At 41.5% G+C, this 17,825-nt stretch overlaps 1 protein-coding gene across 13 annotated transcripts in view; it reads left to right on the top strand.

Moving 5' to 3' along the window:
• The window catches only part of PTPRK (protein tyrosine phosphatase receptor type K), a 445,942-nt gene extending 428,354 nt beyond the window's left edge, over positions 1-17,588 (top strand). For all 13 annotated transcript variants that reach the window (XM_073575792.1, XM_073575782.1, XM_073575786.1 and 10 more), the window contains 4 exons: positions 162-287; positions 4,063-4,226; positions 5,508-5,643; positions 16,484-17,588. In XM_073575792.1, the coding sequence (XP_073431893.1) occupies positions 162-287; positions 4,063-4,226; positions 5,508-5,643; positions 16,484-16,537 (480 nt within the window). In that variant the 3' untranslated portion in view covers positions 16,538-17,588. The remainder of the gene's footprint in view (positions 1-161; positions 288-4,062; positions 4,227-5,507; positions 5,644-16,483) is intronic.
• Positions 17,589-17,825: the final 237 nt, after the last annotated feature.

Raw genomic sequence — 17,825 nt, 5'->3', positions numbered from 1 at the left:
CGCGCATCTTGTGTGTGATTTGGTCTTTTTTTTTTTTTATCGCTAGATCATAGTTGCATCTGACGATTGCCGTCACAGTGTAACCCCAGGCTTAGTATGCAGTCTATGTTACAGAAAATGGACTATCGTTAAATTGACTAAGTATGGATTGTCACCCACAGGGTTGTCCACAATACTGGCCAGAGGAGGGAATGCTGCGGTACGGTCCAATCCAAGTGGAATGCATGTCGTGCTCGATGGATTGTGATGTCATCAGCCGAATCTTCAGAATATGCAATCTCACACGGGTAACTAAAAAGAGAAAAAAAAAACATGAAATTTGCTGTATCTGTAATTTTTGCATCTAGTCATTACAGGATTTTGCATTTAGGCAATCGCTTCTTACGTTAGAAATTACAAATAGATTTACAACTGGGTATTACCATAGCCCCTGTCAGAGGCCCCACTAGTATGGTATGTATCTGTCAATGTCAGACTGTGTACATACACACACTGTTAGCACCCTATTGTCAATGTGTTCACACATTTCTGGAAGGAGGAATGGCACAATGTAATCTTCAGAAACGCTGACAGGTCCTCTTTTCACTCACTGTTGGGAAATGCTGTCAACTAGAGTGACGGACATTTTATAAACCATAAAAGTGGATGTCCAGGATCCAGGCATGGACTGGGACTGAAATTCAGCCCTGGCATTTGAAATCACACAGGCCCATGCTGTCCCAGTCCCCAAGCCCCAGACGGGATATATTACTAATATTACCCTGGATGGAGGAAAGCAAGATTTATTACAAAACCAATATTTGTAATGATACCTGTGGCCTGCTGGGGTAAGTGATGGAGTCAGCGACTTTGTGCTCCGTCTCAACTCTTAGCAGTGTGGGTGTCTTGAGAACACGGATTCTGTAAACATAGCAGACAAGGCAGCCCACGACCAGACAGGCCCTTGTGGCATTTGCCAGATCGCCAGTCCGGCCCTGCCAGGGTCCCTTATAAACTGGCTTTAGATTAGTTTAGAATCATGGTGCATTTATTGCAGTGGATATCTAGGAAGGATTACCCAAATGTCCATACATTTCTGGAAAGTGCAAAAATAGAAGACTTTTTTTTTCTTCTTTTTTTCCAATATCCAGGAAAAAAAAAATTATGTCTGTATTTTTCTTTTAAGCTGGAAAAGCTCTTACTTTTATCATTTTAAAGTTCATAGTGGATGCCGCTATTGTATTTATCTCCGTAAGCTGATTGTGGAGATATATAAACTGTATGATTTACTGTGCTGTTTTAGTTTGTTCAAAAAAAGATGTTCCATAATATTATTATTCTTATTCTCCAGAAAGAAGTCATCTGTAAATGAGCCAAAAATCGTACAGAATACTCTTAAGTTCCCTTAGGTGCCAATATATCATGTTGACTGCAGCGCTCTCTCCTAGCTACCCCATACACGCGTTCAGCTCTGCCTCACATTACTATGGTTTCATTAGGGAGTGACGAGTAAAGGCCCCGTCTCACTAAGCGATCTCGGTAGCGAGATCGCTGCTGAGTCACAACTTTTGTGACGTAACAGCGATCTCACCAGCGAGATCGCTGTGTGTGACAGCGATCAGTGACCAGCCCCCCTGCCGGTATCGCTGATCGCTGGAAGAAACCTCTGGACATTTCTTTGGTCGCTGGTCTCCCGCTGGCCAGCACGCATCGCTGTGTGTGACAGGCGGGAGACCAGCAATCAGCTGTAAAAAATAATAAAAAAAATAAAAAATATAGTTATTCTCACCTTCCGACGTCCTGTTCAGTCATCCTGCCTCTCTCCACGCTCCGGTCCCAGTGATCCTTTGCACGAATGACCGCGAGATGTCACGGTCTCGAGGGATAACAAAGTCTCGCGGTCATTCGTGCAAAGGATCACTGGGACCGGAGCGTGGAGAGAGGCCGGATGGCTGAACAGGACGTCGGAAGGTGAAAATAACTATATTTTTTTGTTTTTTACAGCGATGCCGCACGCTCGGCATCGCTGTGCTGATCGCTGGTGAAGCTGTCTGTGTGACAGCTCACCAGCGATCACATAGCGACTTACTAGCGATCCTGACACCTTGATATCGGTGTCGGGATCGCTGGTAAGTCGCTTAGGCTAGTTTCACACTAGCGCTTTGGAGCGCAGCGACGGCCTGCGCACGGCCGCTGCTAAGCCCCGCCCCCTGCCGCGCCTCCGTCGGTAGCTCCGCCTACCGGCGCATGACGCTGCATGCGTCCTATGTCCTCTATCTTTATCACTGGGGGCGCAGGCCGTGCGCAGTATGCCTTTGGCGGCGCATGCGCCTTTTTGACAGTGCGCCGAGCGCAACCAAACTGCAGCAGGTTGCGTTTGGCGCAGGTCGGCGCACCGTCAAAAGGACGCATGCGCCGCCAAACGCATACTGCGCACGGCCTGCGCCCCCAGTGATAAAGATAGGGGACGCAGAACGCATGCAGCGTCATGCGCCGGTAGGCGGAGCAACCGGCGGAGGCGCGGCAGGGGGCGGGGCTTAGCGGCGGCCGTGCGCAGGCCGTCGCTGCGCTCCAAAGCGCTAGTGTGAAACTAGCCTAAGTGTGACGGGGCCTTAAGTCAATGCCAGACACCCCTGGTATTGTCTTCCCACAGAACAGAAAAATTAAGCAAAACAAATGGTCCTCTACTATCTAAAGCAGGGCTTCTAAATCTTTCTACTGGGCCTCATTGGTCAGTATCTGATCATAGTGGTCCTCACTCTCCGGATATAATTTGTTAACTAGAAAAATATTTCTTTCACATCTAATTTGCTTCAGTGTAGCACTTTAATTTTAGCTGCATTTTTTACTCTTTTTGTTCTCAGCTCAGAGATTGATGAAGCCCAGTAAAGGTTTGAGCAGTTAATGATTGCTTCTGTCAAAACTCTCCCCAGCAATGTTTCAACAATTGTTGCGGCCCACTTCAATTTGAGATGCATGAATAAATAGATGTTCGATCAGTTTGTTTTTAATCTCATAATCAGATATCTCCTTTTAGATAACAACTTACCATCTATCAGGGAGTGGGCAATATGCAATTAGTGCTTTTATTTGACCAAAAAGTTCTGTTTACTGGTTTGAGAGGTACACCTCCAGTGATACAGTCTTCTAATTTCTACATTTAATGTAGTGTCTATATTGTTTTAGCTTTTAGATTGCAATGTTTGTACCGAGCACCCACTAACATAATGAAATTGGTCATGTACCAATTCACATGTAAGATAACAATAATATATCAATATTGGCTGCAGTTATTGGAAGTAATTAATACAAGATTTTCTACCTGCACAGAGAATGCTTTGTTGTGATTCAATTTTAGGTGTATATGTTAAGCAAGCATACTGGTTAAAGAGGGTCTCCATGAATGAAATAAAATGGTGCCCCTGATATAATTCAAACAGCATCCCATCCTAGTCAAGGGATTTTGCAGACTGAAGACCAACTTCTCCCAAGACCTGTGTCTCAACTGACTAGAGCTGTATCACACATACCTCAGTTGACGCATGGGAGCACAGCTGACATATTTGAAGAAATAACTTCTTTTGTGATCCGAGAAAGATATCTTCAGCTTCATCTTCATCAATCTTTGTTTTCCATTACAGTGCAGTCATTCTCTGTGAACTGCTATAAAGCTGTCCTCTTTTGATGGAGGATTATGAAGTTGGAGATCTCCTCGCTGACTATAATGTGAGGGTAAAACATATTTCTTCACATATCCCAGCCATGCTCCCAGTAACTGAGATATGTGTGGTACAGCTCTAGTCAGTTGAGACACAGGTCTTGTGAGCTGTAGAGCTGTATGTCTTCAGTCTGACAGGAGACAAGAATGGTTTGAAGTTTGAATTCTATATATATCCATTTTATCTCATTCATGGAGAACACCTTTAAGTAAATGATTTTACAAGCCATAACATCATGGAAATACCATCCGACATTGATCAGTAGATTACTTTCTACAAGGATACATATTTTCAGCAGCACAGTATAACAGATATTTGAATGATTGTGTAAAACATTAAATTTCATGTTCTTTACTTTGGGCAGCCTCAAGAAGGATATCTGATGGTGCAGCAGTTCCAGTACTTAGGATGGGCGGCTCATAGAGAGGTGCCAAATTCCAAAAGATCTTTCCTAAAATTGATTTTGCAAGTTGAGAAATGGCAAGAGGAATGTGATGAAGGAGAAGGACGCACCATTATTCACTGCCTGTGAGTTAACCACTAATAGCCATCATTTATTGTTACTCTGTCGCTCTGAGCTCTCTAATGGATGTCCTTATTGACTTGGCCTGTGGATCTGATGCATGATTATAGGTGTGAAATGCGAATCCCATAATGCTTCTGCTACATCTTGGTAGCTTTGTCTTCAAGTTATATAGGTAGGCATAGAGAGATTCACTTTGTGTTTTCTAAACATTAGATATACGGTATCTGTGGAAACCAAGAACAAGGTTACCTATTTTTTTTTTACTTGCTAAATACATAAAGCCTAAAATATTTCTGTAGTGGCTGTAAACTTTCCAAGCGGGGACATCATTGAAGAGGGAGCGTATGAGGGTCAACAGATTGTTTAGATTTTTATCATTATTTTAGTGATATTTACCCATACAAATAATCTGTGGGTAGAAGAGAGACTATAGACACTTAACTGGAAAGTTAATTTGGGTGGAAAAGCCCTTTTAGTAGAAATGAGCGAATATGTTTGAGTGAAATTTAAATCTTCTTGAATATTACAAAAATCCTCTTTGCCAAAATGCAGATTTTTTTTTGCCATTATCTTTCACATGGATTCAGCAAAATGGTGGCCGCCAGCTACCATTTTGCTGAACCATAAAAAGCCATCAAACAGTTAATCGAAAAAAAAAAAAAATTACTTAACTTGGCGCTTACGTCTCTGTCACCTCTGCTTTTCACCATCACCCATCCAGTACTTGCTGAATCTTCTGATTTCTGCTGCTGCATGTGCTGAGCCTCTTCGTTCTGGGCAAGGACTTGTGGCTTGCGTGCAAGTTCCCGTAAGGTAATGACATCTTGATGTGCACCGTGACCTTGATTGCATGTGCAAAACCATCCTGGATTTCATTACAACTCTATGTCCTGGACTGTCATGAGGAGGCTCTGGGAACCAGCGGTCGCAGCAGCAATCAGATGATGCGACAAGGAATAGACAGGTGATGGTGCATCGCAGGGGCTGGAGAGGCGAGTGGTAAGGCAGGTAGTATTTTACCTCTTGCTTTTAATATGCTCTTATGTCTGAAGAGCCCCAGAGAATAATGGATGTTATATATTCTTGGGAAAATAATTTCTCTGAGAAGGATTTCACAGGAAAATCGCTTGAACAGGCAAATTTGAATTTTGCCTGTTTCGGTCATTTCTACTGTTGAGTGATTTTTTCTTTATTAGAGCTAATTGTATGATTTAGCTTTATTATTGCCTATTTATTGAATGTAAACCGTGACTTATAATGCCTTTCTCTCACTTTCTTTCAAGAAATGGTGGAGGACGAAGCGGTGTGTTCTGCGCCATTAGTATTGTGTGCGAAATGATCAAGAGACAAAATGTGGTGGACGTTTTCCACGCTGTGAAAACATTACGCAACAGCAAGCCAAACATGGTGGAGACTCCGGTGAGTACCAAGTCACGGGTCATCCGCTATAGCATCTGTAGACAGCATAATAAGTGTGTATATGTAATGCTGCAGCTAAATATAATGTATATTTTCCTCTATAGAATGATTTTCCATCCATGCAGTACCGGATTACTTTTTGCTAGCTTGATGGTATCATTATCTATTGTACATTTGTACTTTGACTTCTAAAACCCAATGTGGAAATATTTATATAGAACATGGGTATAACTTATGTCTTTTAGTCTATTTCTCTCAGCAAATAGTTCCGTAGCCATAAAAAAACGGAAAATCTCCTACAAAGAGTCGTTTTTAGAATGGCAAAGCACATTTATGCTTTGTGTGTTCCAGCGTAGCATTTTATGTTTGCTTAATCAGGTTCATCAACTCGTAATGATCTAGTGTTTGCAGAGAAAGTATCTGGCCCTTGGGATCTCCGGCATATATCACTGTGCTAAGGGAACAATGGAACCAGGGCAAATTATGGAAATCCTGCTAAGCAAACATTCCTCAAATGAGCTGTGTAGTTAATGAGAAATAATGTTTGTTTGGATAATTGTTTTCTAATTATTTTTTCTTCTTTGCCCGTATTTTTTTTTTTTTTCATTTCTTTGCTCCTTTATTCTTTTTTTTTATCTGTAATGTATGGCTGTTTTTAGGATTGGGATACATAAAATAGGACTTGTTTGACTTTTAATAATCCTACACCTACAAAGGAATCGGTCTTAATTGCATTTTGCAAACTTAATAGTTTTACTTTCATCTCTCGAATTCTGCAAAATGTACTGTGAAATTGCTTATATGTAAATCAGCAGTGGAAAAATTAGTTGCCATATATTAGCAATAATTATAATAAATTGCTTGACGAACCAGGGGGTTGCTTTAACTAATATAGTTTACTGGGCTAAGAATAATGGAGGCATCGGGACTGCTGGTCCTATGCAAACTCTCTAGTATAGCCAAATGCAAATTGCCCCTTCAGAGAGGAAGAGAACTTGAACTCTATAGCGCCCACCTGTTGGTACTAGCGATCCTACAGTTCACTATCGGCCCTTTAACGAGTCTTGCAATATAAGTTAGGATAAAATCCAAATCAGAATCTCAATTTGCAGACGTGTTTTGGCTTTTGGCCCTCATCAGTGCAACGTGTGAGAACTGATTTAGCTAGGTGAGAGGCTCTGGACAGACGTCTAAGAAGTAACGTTTATCCTTGTGGAGCGTGACTTACCGGCTCTGACATGCCAATGTAAGGAGGTTTATTTGCCTCCTCGCCCTATAGAGTTCAAGTCCTCTTCCTCTCTGAAGGGACAATTGCATGGCGAATAAGTATCCTTACCTTGGTATGCCAGAGCTTGTATGTCACTTTCCACAAGAAGAAACGTTACCCCTTAGAACGAAGTATGTCCAAGTGTATACTGCTATGAAATTGTCAATTGTTTAAGATTTCAGTGCATCATTTTTTTTTGTGCAACATATGCACTGGCTCAGTTTTTTTTGGTCATTGTTTTTAGCAAGCTGCATGTATTTGAACAAGCCATTGTGCGCTCCAGTTTTTACCACAAATTGACAGTTTTGCAAAGCTGTTTTTGACCACACGATTTGTACAGATAAGACACGTTTGTAAAGCGATTGACCTGTGAAAACTACAGGTCAAAAGCCACATCACAAAACTAATTTGCTATAAAATGTATGGAGTGCACGGTAATAGCCTGTGCAAATACACCTTTAATCACAATAATCTAGCAGGTAGATTGATTATTACACGTGCCCTAATGTAATAGCATTTTGTCAAGCAATATCATTTCTATGTATTTACCACATGTCTGTTAAGCAACTTCATTGCCCATAGTAGTAAACCTGATTTATTCCCACAAACTCCTGAATCCAGGAGTTATAACACGGGTGCAGTTATTTCTAACAGTGTGCCTGCCGAGGATCAGGTCCCAACTCATTTTTATTATGCCGCCTGGCTATGAAGTCAAAGCTAATGTGATTTACACATACTGTTTCCATATCGAAAAAATATGGCTTTGCATTCCCGGCACACACTGGAGCACATTTTTCTAAGCAATATCCCCAGATACAGAAGGTGTGGAGAACATAGTTGACTCAAATTGATACATCTCTCATGGCACAATTTACCTAAATGGAAAATTTACCACACTGGCCACCTCAGTAATCTATGGTACTATTTCTTCTTAACATACAGTGGGGAAAATAAGTATTTGATGTAGTCCTCTCCATTGTTTGTAGGTGGGAAAACATGCAAAATCGGTAGTATTTTCCCCACTTTTGGTCTTCTATAACCAGTTTATGACCGAGCCATTTTCCCCTGTTCCCGGCCAAGCACATTTTCGGGTTTTATTGTACATGCACTAATAACAGTTCTGAAATCTTTTCCTCCTTTAGATATAGTGGGGGGAAAAGTATTTAGTCAGCCACCAATTGTGCAAGTTCTCCCACTTAAAAAGATGAGAGAGGCCTGTAATTGACATCACAGGCAGGCCACAACTATGAGAGTCAAAATGAGAACACAAATCCAGAAAATCATCTTGTCTGATTTGGCAAGATTTATTTTTCAAATAATGGTGGAAAAGAAGTATTTGGTGACCTAAAAACATGCAAGATTTCTGGCTCTCACAGACCTGTAACTTCTTAAAGAGGCTCCTCTGTCCTCCACTCATTACTTGTAGTAATGTCACCTGCTTGAACTTGTTATCAGTATAAAAGACACCTGTCCACAACCTCAAACAGTCACACTCCAAACTCCACTATGGTGAAGACCAAAGAGCTGTCCCTATGGGGTCAAAATGATCTCAAGAACAGTGAGCAAACATCCAAGAACCACACGGGGGGGACCTAGTGAATGACCTGCATAGAGCTGGGACCACCGTAACAAAGGCTACCATCAGTAACACATTACGCCGCCAGAGACTCAGATCCTGCAGTGCCAGACGTGTCCCCCTGCTTTAGCCAGTACATGTCTGGGGCCCATTTGAAGTTTGCAAGAGAGCATTTGGATTATCCAGAAGAGTATTGGCAGAATGCCATATGGTCTGATGAAACCAAAGTAGAACTGTTTGGTAGAAACAAAACTCGTCGTGTTTGGAGGAGACAGAATGCTGTGTTGCATCCAAAGAACACCATACCAACTGTGAAGCATGGGGGTGGCAACATTATACTTTAGGGCTGTTTCTCTGCAAAGGGACCAGGACGACTGATCCATGTACATGAAAGAATGACTATGTATCGTGAGATTTTGAGTGCAAACCTTCCATCAGCAAGGGCATTGAAGATGAAACGTGGATGGGTCTTTCAGCATGATAATGATCCCAAGCACACCACCAGTGCAACGAAGAAGTGGCTTATGAAGCATATGAAGGTCCTGAAGTGGCCTAGCCTTTCTCCAGATCTCAACCCCATAGAAAACCTTTGGAGGGATTTGAAAGTCTGTGTTGCCCAGAGACAAGCCCTAAACATCGCTGCTCTAGAGGAAATCTGCTTGGAGGAATGGGCCAACATACCACCAACTGTGTGTGCCAACCTTGTGAAGACTTACAGAAAACGTTTGACCTCTGTCATTGCCAACAAAGGATATATAACAAAATATTGAGATGAACTTTTGTTAATGACCAAATACATATTTTCCACCATAATTTGCAAAATAAATCTTGCCAAATCAGACAAGGTGATTTTCTAGATTTGTTTTCTCATTTTGACTCATAGTTGTGGTCTACCTATGATGTCAATTACAGACCTCTCTCATCTTTTTAAGTGGGAGAACTAGCACAATTTGTGGCTGACTACTTTTTTACCCCACTGTATTCTTATAATTTTTACCTCCTATTTATTTTTTTTTCTCTTTTACGCTACATGGGACTTGCATTTTTATGTATTATTTCAATGTTATATGATTTAAGTGGAAAATTAGGAAATATGAGTTCATTTTTCTTTTTTTTTTATGATCGTAAAGAACATATTTCTAATTAAACTGGCCGTGTTTGTGTATGTGTATTTGTATATATATTTTTATGCATGCTATTTTCTATTTTATTTTTTCAACTCTTATTTATTTATTTTTACCTGATTTATTTTATACACTGTGTAAAAACTTTTGGAGGGCATTTTAACATATTAATAAATTCTTGTATTGCTGATTAACCTTGTACCTGGGACTGGTAAATTCCCCTCCACTATGCTGGAACATCTGGCCGCTGTGGATTAAATGCTGCGGCAGGACGCAGCGTTCAATCCGCAGCAAATACTGAATGTTTCCGCTACATGGAAACATGCCCTTATTGACTCGTGTATAAGCCGAGGGTGGAAAATGCAGCAGCTACTGGTAAATTTAAAAAATAAAAATAGATACCAATAAAAGTAAAATTGAGACATCAGTAGGTTAAATGTTTTTGAATATCCATATTGAATCAGGAGCCCCATATAATGCTGCATACAGTTCATGATGGCCCCATAAGATGCTCCATACAAAATATACCCCATATAATGCTGCACAAAGGATAATGATGGCCCCATAAGATGCCCCATTGATATATATGCCCCATATAATGCTGCACAAAGGATAATGATGGCCCCGTAAGATGCTCCATTGATATATTTGCCCCATATACCGTAATGCTGCACAAAGGATAATGGTGACTATAAGATGCTCCATTGATATATATGCCCCATATATTGCTGCTGAAGCTGCTGCTGCCATTTAAAAAAAAAAAAAATGACATGCTCACCTCTCATCGCTGGGGGCCAGGTGCTGGTGTCATGAGCAGGTGGGGACACCGGCGCGCTATGGGGGTTAGGTGCCAGTGTCGCCGCTGGCTCGGGCCCCCGGCACTGGCGATATTTACTGGTCCCTGCTCCATCGCTGCACGCCACTCTGTCTTCCGGGTCTCTCTCCATTGATGTTCAGGCAGCAGAGGGCGCGCACCCACTAACTACGTCATCGTGACCTCTGACCTGAACGTCACTATGGGGGTCAGGCGACACCGGCACCTGACCCCCATAGTGCGCCGGTGTCCCCCACCTGCTCAGCACACCTGCACCTGACACCCAGCGACGAGAGGTGAGTATGTAATTTTTTTTTTTAAATGGCAGCAGCAGCTTCAGCAGCAATATATGGGGCATATATATCAATGGAGCATCTTATAGTCACCATTATCCTTTGTGCAGCATTATATTGGGGTCAGGTGTCACCGCTGGCTCAGTCCCCCAGCACTGGCGATATTTACCGTTACCAGTCCCTGCTTCTTCGCTGCGCGCCGCCTTGTCTTCCGGGTCTCTCTTCAGTGACGTCCAGGCAGCAGAGGGCGCGGCGCGCACTAACTACGTCATTGCGCCCTCTGACCTGATCGTCACTGCAGAGGGACCCGGAAGACAGAGCGGCGTGCAGCAATGGAGTGGAGACGGGTAAATATCACCAGTGCCGGAGGCCTGAACCAGTGGCGACACCGGTACCTGACACCCAGCGACGAAAAAGGTGAGTGTCTTTTTTTTTATTTTTCAATCGCGGGGACTTTGACTCGATTATAAGCCAAGGGGGCTGAAAAACTCGGCTTATACTCGCGTATATACGGTAAGTATAAAAATGTGAAAAATAACAATAGATATACAAAAAACTGTCACAAAGAAGGGGAGACTATGCGCAAACGCGTTTCAAACAAAAGTCCATGATAATGCAGTGCCCATGGTCTCCCCTTGGTTTCTCATTTACTCATCCGTTTGCTGCCCTCTGTGCGTCGGACTTCTTATGTGGGTGAGCGGACTCTCTTACACATTTTTTTCATTGATGTAAGATATAAACCCGTGTTGTAGAGCAGCGGGAGCAGAACAGGAACAGCTGCTGCAATCCTGTCACAGCTTCTCTGTGGTGTGCTGCAGCTGGTATACTTGTGGACAATATGTAGTGCAAGACTTGGATTAAAGGAATTCCCTGACTGCAGTTTGTGGTTCTTTTTTTTTTTTTGTTTTTTTTGGGGTTTTTTTTTTTCTTTACTCGCCCTCCTCCTGTTTTATTGCTGAGTTTCTGCTGCTGCACTCGGTGTCTGCTATTGTCTGCCTAGCTGATGTCACTTTGATAGTGTGCACTCGGTGTCTGCTATTGTCTGCCTAGCTGATGTCACTTTGATAGTGTGCACTCGGTGTCTGCTATTGTTTGCCTAGTTGATGTCACTTTGATAGTGTGCACTCGGTGTCTGCTATTGTCTGCCTAGCTGATGTCACTTTGATAGTGTGCACTCGGTGTCTGCTATTGTCTGCCTAGCTGATGTCGCTTTGATAGTGTGCACTCGGTGTCTGCTATTGTCTGCCTAGCTGATGTCGCTTTGATAGTGTGCACTCGGTGTCTGCTATTGTCTGCCTAGCTGATGTCGCTTTGATAGTGTGCACTCGGTGTCTGCTATTGTCTGCCTAGCTGATGTCGCTTTGATAGTGTGCACTCGGTGTCTGCTATTGTCTGCCTAGCTGATGTCACTTTGATAGTGTGCACTCGGTGTCTGCTATTGTCTGCCTAGCTGATGTCGCTTTGATAGTGTGCACTCGGTGTCTGCTATTGTCTGCCTAGCTGATGTCGCTTTGATAGTGTGCACTCGGTGTCTGCTATTGTCTGCCTAGCTGATGTCGCTTTGATAGTGTGCACTCGGTGTCTGCTATTGTCTGCCTAGCTGATGTCGCTTTGATAGTGTGCACTCGGTGTCTGCTATTGTCTGCCTAGCTGATGTCGCTTTGATAGTGTGCACTCGGTGTCTGCTATTGTCTGCCTAGCTGATGTCGCTTTGATAGTGTGCACTCGGTGTCTGATATTGTCTGCCTAGCTGATGTCACTTTGATAGTGTGCACTCGGTGTCTGCTATTGTCTGCCTAGCTGATGTCGCTTTGATAGTGTGCACTCGGTGTCTGCTATTGTCTGCCTAGCTGATGTCGCTTTGATAGTGTGCACTCGGTGTCTGCTATTGTCTGCCTAGCTGATGTCGCTTTGATAGTGTGCACTCGGTGTCTGCTATTGTCTGCCTAGCTGATGTCGCTTTGATAGTGTGCACTCGGTGTCTGCTATTGTCTGCCTAGCTGATGTCGCTTTGATAGTGTGCACTCGGTGTCTGCTATTGTCTGCCTAGCTGATGTCCCTTTGATAGTGTGCACTCGGTGTCTGCTATTGTCTGCCTAGCTGATGTCACTTTGATAGTGCTGCAGACAATAAGGGCACAACGCACTCAGAAGCTGAGCTCACTGATTAGCTACCGCGCTGTCGGCGTAACTTCAGACCTGCAGACACCGAGAGCAGCAGCAGAGATTCGGCACGCAGTTATTACAAATGTGACCAAGGAAGATGGGAACCCCTTTAACCCTTTCCAGGCAGTCGATTCCTTCTTTTACTGCATTATACACAAGGACCTCTTATTTCATGGTAAATAATATTCAGCTTAAGGTAAACTTTTGACTCCTGGATGACGGTGAGGCGAATTTTTGCCTGATTTTGAATTTCGCTAATTTACTTCTGGTGATTTTATGAGGGAAAATAGGTGAATTACTTCTATTATTTCCTATAGGCCAGCAAGTTAACAAATTGTCAAAACATGCTAAACCCTGTAGATCCAAGCGCAAGGGTCTACTTGTACCATTCACATGATGTATGCAATCGGCCCATCCCCTTTTACCTCACATGTAGCGGATTTTAAGAGAGAAAATAATAGAATACTCATGGCCAATGGGAATAAAATAAGAACAAAAACTAGGCACTTTTGAGCTGGTGGCTGGTGCTCTTTAAAAGGGTTGTCCGGGACGTTAACGTTGATGGCCTCTTCTTAGGACAGGTCATCGATGTCTGATCAGTGGGGCTGTGAGTCTTGGCACCCCCGCCGATCAGTTGTTGGCAGTTAAAAATGTGCACACTACAGTGCCACCGACTAATTAGTGTTTGTGGCCAGGTACTGCACACCCACCATCTATTTAAATTAGTAGGGGTTGGATGTCCAGTACCTGGCTCTTTGTACAGAACTGTGCTAAGTAGTTCTGGCCACCACCGTCAGCGGGAACAGCTGATTGGCAGGAGTTCCGGGTGTTGCACCACCACCCATCATACATCAGTGTGTATGTCCTATACTAAGGATTAGGCCTTCAGTGTTAAAGTCCTGAACAACCCCTTTAAACCACCCAGCTATAAATATTGCCATTACCTTGTAACCATAGAATTTTTAGAAAAGAGAAAACTAGATATTTATGACCCAGATTGTTATAAGGATCCTGAAACATTGTATTTTTGTATATGAAGATCGGTAGGTGCATCACCACATATCGATTTGCCTCACTACAGCCTCCTAACCTTAGAAAACAAAAAGCAAAAAACACAAATATCCTAAACTAAAAAGTAAAAAATGTATACTGCAAATAATGCATAAAGGTAATAATAATAAGGGTATTTAGTAAGCATAATTTTGATCAAAATAATGTACAAGCCATCCCGCCACGTCACGGCAACCCTTGTGGGACAGTCCCTACTCTAGTATTTAAAACCTTTTCACTTGCCAAGTGGCGTGAATGTGAACAAGGGTCGAGTGGCTGAACCACTAGTAACAGTTTAGGCCAGACTGGATGGCTTTCCCAGCTCAGAAAGAGGGCGGTCACACCCATATATGCACTGAATGCACAATGAAATGAATAAAAAACAAATCTGAACTGCGAAAAGTAAGTTAATGTGTATGCACAATGTAAGTGCATATTAACACATGACCATTAACCAGAGAAAACAAAAAGCAAAAAACACAAATATCCTAAACTAAAAAGTAAAAAATGTATACTGCAAATAATGCATAAAGGTAATAATAATAAGGGTATTTAGTAAGCATAATTTTGATCAAAATAATGTACAAGCCATCCCGCCACGTCACGGCAACCCTTGTGGGACAGTCCCTACTCTAGTATTTAAAACCTTTTCACTTGCCAAGTGGCGTGAATGTGAACAAGGGTCGAGCGGCTGAACCACTAGTAACAGCTTAGGCCAGACTGGATGGCTTTCCCAGCTCAGAAAGAGGGCGGTCACACCCATATATGCACTGAATGCACAATGAAATGAATAAAAAACAAATCTGAACTGAGAAAAGTAAGTTAATGTGTATGCACAATGTAAGTGCATATTAACACATGACCATTAACCAGAGAAAACAAAAAGCAAAAAACACAAATATCCTAAACTAAAAAGTAAAAAATGTATACTGCAAATAATGCATAAAGGTAATAATAATAAGGGTATTTAGTAAGCATAATTTTGATCAAAATAATGTACAAGCCATCCCGCCACGTCACGGCAACCCTTGTGGGACAGTCCCTACTCTAGTATTTAAAACCTTTTCACTTGCCAAGTGGCGTGAATGTGAACAAGGGTCGAGCGGCTGAACCACTAGTAACAGTTTAGGCCAGACTGGATGGCTTTCCCAGCTCAGAAAGAGGGCGGTCACACCCATATATGCACTGAATGCACAATGAAATGAATAAAAAACAAATCTGAACTGAGAAAAGTAAGTTAATGTGTATGCACAATGTAAGTGCATATTAACACATGACCATTAACCAGAGAAAACAAAAAGCAAAAAACACAAATATCCTAAACTAAAAAGTAAAAAATGTATACTGCAAATAATGCATAAAGGTAATAATAATAATAAGGGTATTTAGTAAACATAATTTTGATCAAAATAGTGTACAAGCCATCCCGCCACATCACGGCAACCCTTGTGGGACAGTCCCTACTCTAGTATTTAAAACCTTTTCACTTGCCAGGTGGCGTGAATGTGAATAAGGGTTGAGCGGCTGAACCACTAGTAACAGCTTAGGCCAGACTGGATGGCTTTCCCAGCTCAGAAAGAGGGCGGTCACACCCATATATGCACTGAATGCACAATGAAATGAATAAAAAACAAATCTGAACTGAGAAAAGTAAGTTAATGTGTATGCACAATGTAAGTGCATATTAACACATGACCATTAATCAGAGAAAACAAAAAACACAAATATCCTGAACTAAAGTAAAAAATATACTGCAAATAATGCATAAAGGTAATAATAATAATAATAATAATAATAGTATTTAGTAAACATAATTTTGATCAAAATAATGTACAAGCCATCCCGCCACGTCACGACAACCCTTGTGGGACAGTCCCTACTCTAGTATTTAAAACCTTTTCACTTGCCAGGTGGCGTGAATGTGAATAAGGGTCAAGCGGCTGAACCACTAGTAACAGTTTAGGCCAGACTGGATGGCTTTCCCAGCTCAGAAAGAGGGCGGTCACACCCATATATGCACTGAATGCACAATGAAATGAATAAAAAACAAATCTGAACTGAGAAAAGTAAGTTAATGTGTATGCACAATGTAAGTGCATATTAACACATGACCATTAACCAGAGAAAACAAACTGTTACTAGTGGTTCAGCCGCTCGACCCTTGTTCACATTCACGCCACTTGGCAAGTGAAAAGGTTTTAAATACTAGAGTAGGGACTGTCCCACAAGGGTTGCCGTGACGTGGCGGGATGGCTTGTACATTATTTTGATCAAAATTATGCTTACTAAATACCCTTATTATTATTACCTTTATGCATTATTTGCAGTATACATTTTTTACTTTTTAGTTTAGGATATTTGTGTTTTTTGCTTTTTGTTTTCTCTGGTTAATGGTCATGTGTTAATATGCACTTACATTGTGCATACACATTAACTTACTTTTCTCAGTTCAGATTTGTTTTTTATTTTTTTTATTTTTTTAGCCTCCTAACCTTTCAGATTTAGTGAATATCCTTTTCCATTCTACTAACCATTATTCTTCATTTCACAGGAACAGTACCGCTTCTGCTACGATGTTTCATTGGAATACCTGGAATCATCATAGTTGGATGTGCCAAGTTCGGACAAGCATCACTCCAGCTGCGCAGTGGGGGATTTTTACATAGGACCTTTTAAGTTTTAAACCAAGCAAACAAAAAAAAATGCTAAAGGAAAAAAAAGTATTTTTCTTATGACTTTCTGTATCTTCATACAAAGGACATGAGCTGTTTATATGACTGTAGAGACAGTATTGATGAAATTAGTGCCACATGATCACTGCTGGATCCGAGAACTGGACAGTCTCTCCAGGATTTGTATGTTTGTATATGCAGCCGCCTCACAAGCCAGCTCTCGAGCCAGTATGTTGCATGTATCGATTTACAATGTGGCAATTTCTTTTTTTCTTTTTTTTAAATAAAATTTGTCTAAAATGATGCAGATTTGGCAGCAACCTCCTGTAATTCTCTACATTTCAAGCATCGTGGAACTGTACTTGGCTTAATATCTTTTGTACATGGATCGTCCCCTATATTTTATTTTAAAGGAATCCCAAACATAAGCCAAAGAATCAATTGTAAATATGTCAATATGGAGAAGCACACTCTGTATTTATTGCTTATTTACATTCCTTTATTTTGACGGCTGAAGAAACAATCATTATTTCCTGAGGAAAGCTTTTTTTGCTGAAAACGATGGCGGTTTATTTTTGTATGTTACGAGCGTAAGTAAAAGGAATCCGTTTTCCGCATTAACCCGAGAGCAATTATTGTTTTAAAGATGTTTTGTTGTATTTCATTCTGGTGAACACAAGTTACGTGAATTTGTTTGGTTCTGGACCTTCTTTAAAAAAAAAAAAACAGGACCAAAGTGATCTACAGATTTCCACCAAGATATTAGTAACCATGGATCAATTATTCATATACCACGTGGGAAATCTATGCTTACAACTTCAAGATCGGAGTCCCAGGCCACTTGTTATTCTTAGGAGGAGAAGGCACCATTGTGGTCTGCGGCCTGAGAACATTCACATTGTAAGGAAATGTGTCTTGATGTTTACAAAGGTGTAAGCTTTGGGCTCTCGGCAAAGTAAATTGAAATAAATAAATACCATACTCCAGGCGTGTCTCTCGTCCCATGATTCCCGGAAAAAAGATTGAAATCATGATGGATGCCAACAATTTGTGCTTGCTTTTTATGACCCTTTTCTTTGTATTGTTATAGCTCACTTTTTTGTGTCTACATTGGAATAAGTTTCTTACAATGTTATCATCTACAGTTGGTATATTTTATATAAAGATGATGTGTTGTATGTTATCAATTACAATAATGCAAGCATCCAGTGCAAATAAAGG

The sequence above is a fragment of the Dendrobates tinctorius genome, unplaced genomic scaffold, assembly GCF_039654945.1.
Source record: "Dendrobates tinctorius isolate UK_male_01 unplaced genomic scaffold, ASM3965494v1 ptg000046l, whole genome shotgun sequence".
NCBI classification, from domain to species: Eukaryota; Metazoa; Chordata; class Amphibia; order Anura; family Dendrobatidae; genus Dendrobates; species Dendrobates tinctorius.
The sequence above is the reverse complement of the archived record's forward strand: the minus strand, read 5'-3'. Positions and strand labels throughout refer to the sequence as shown.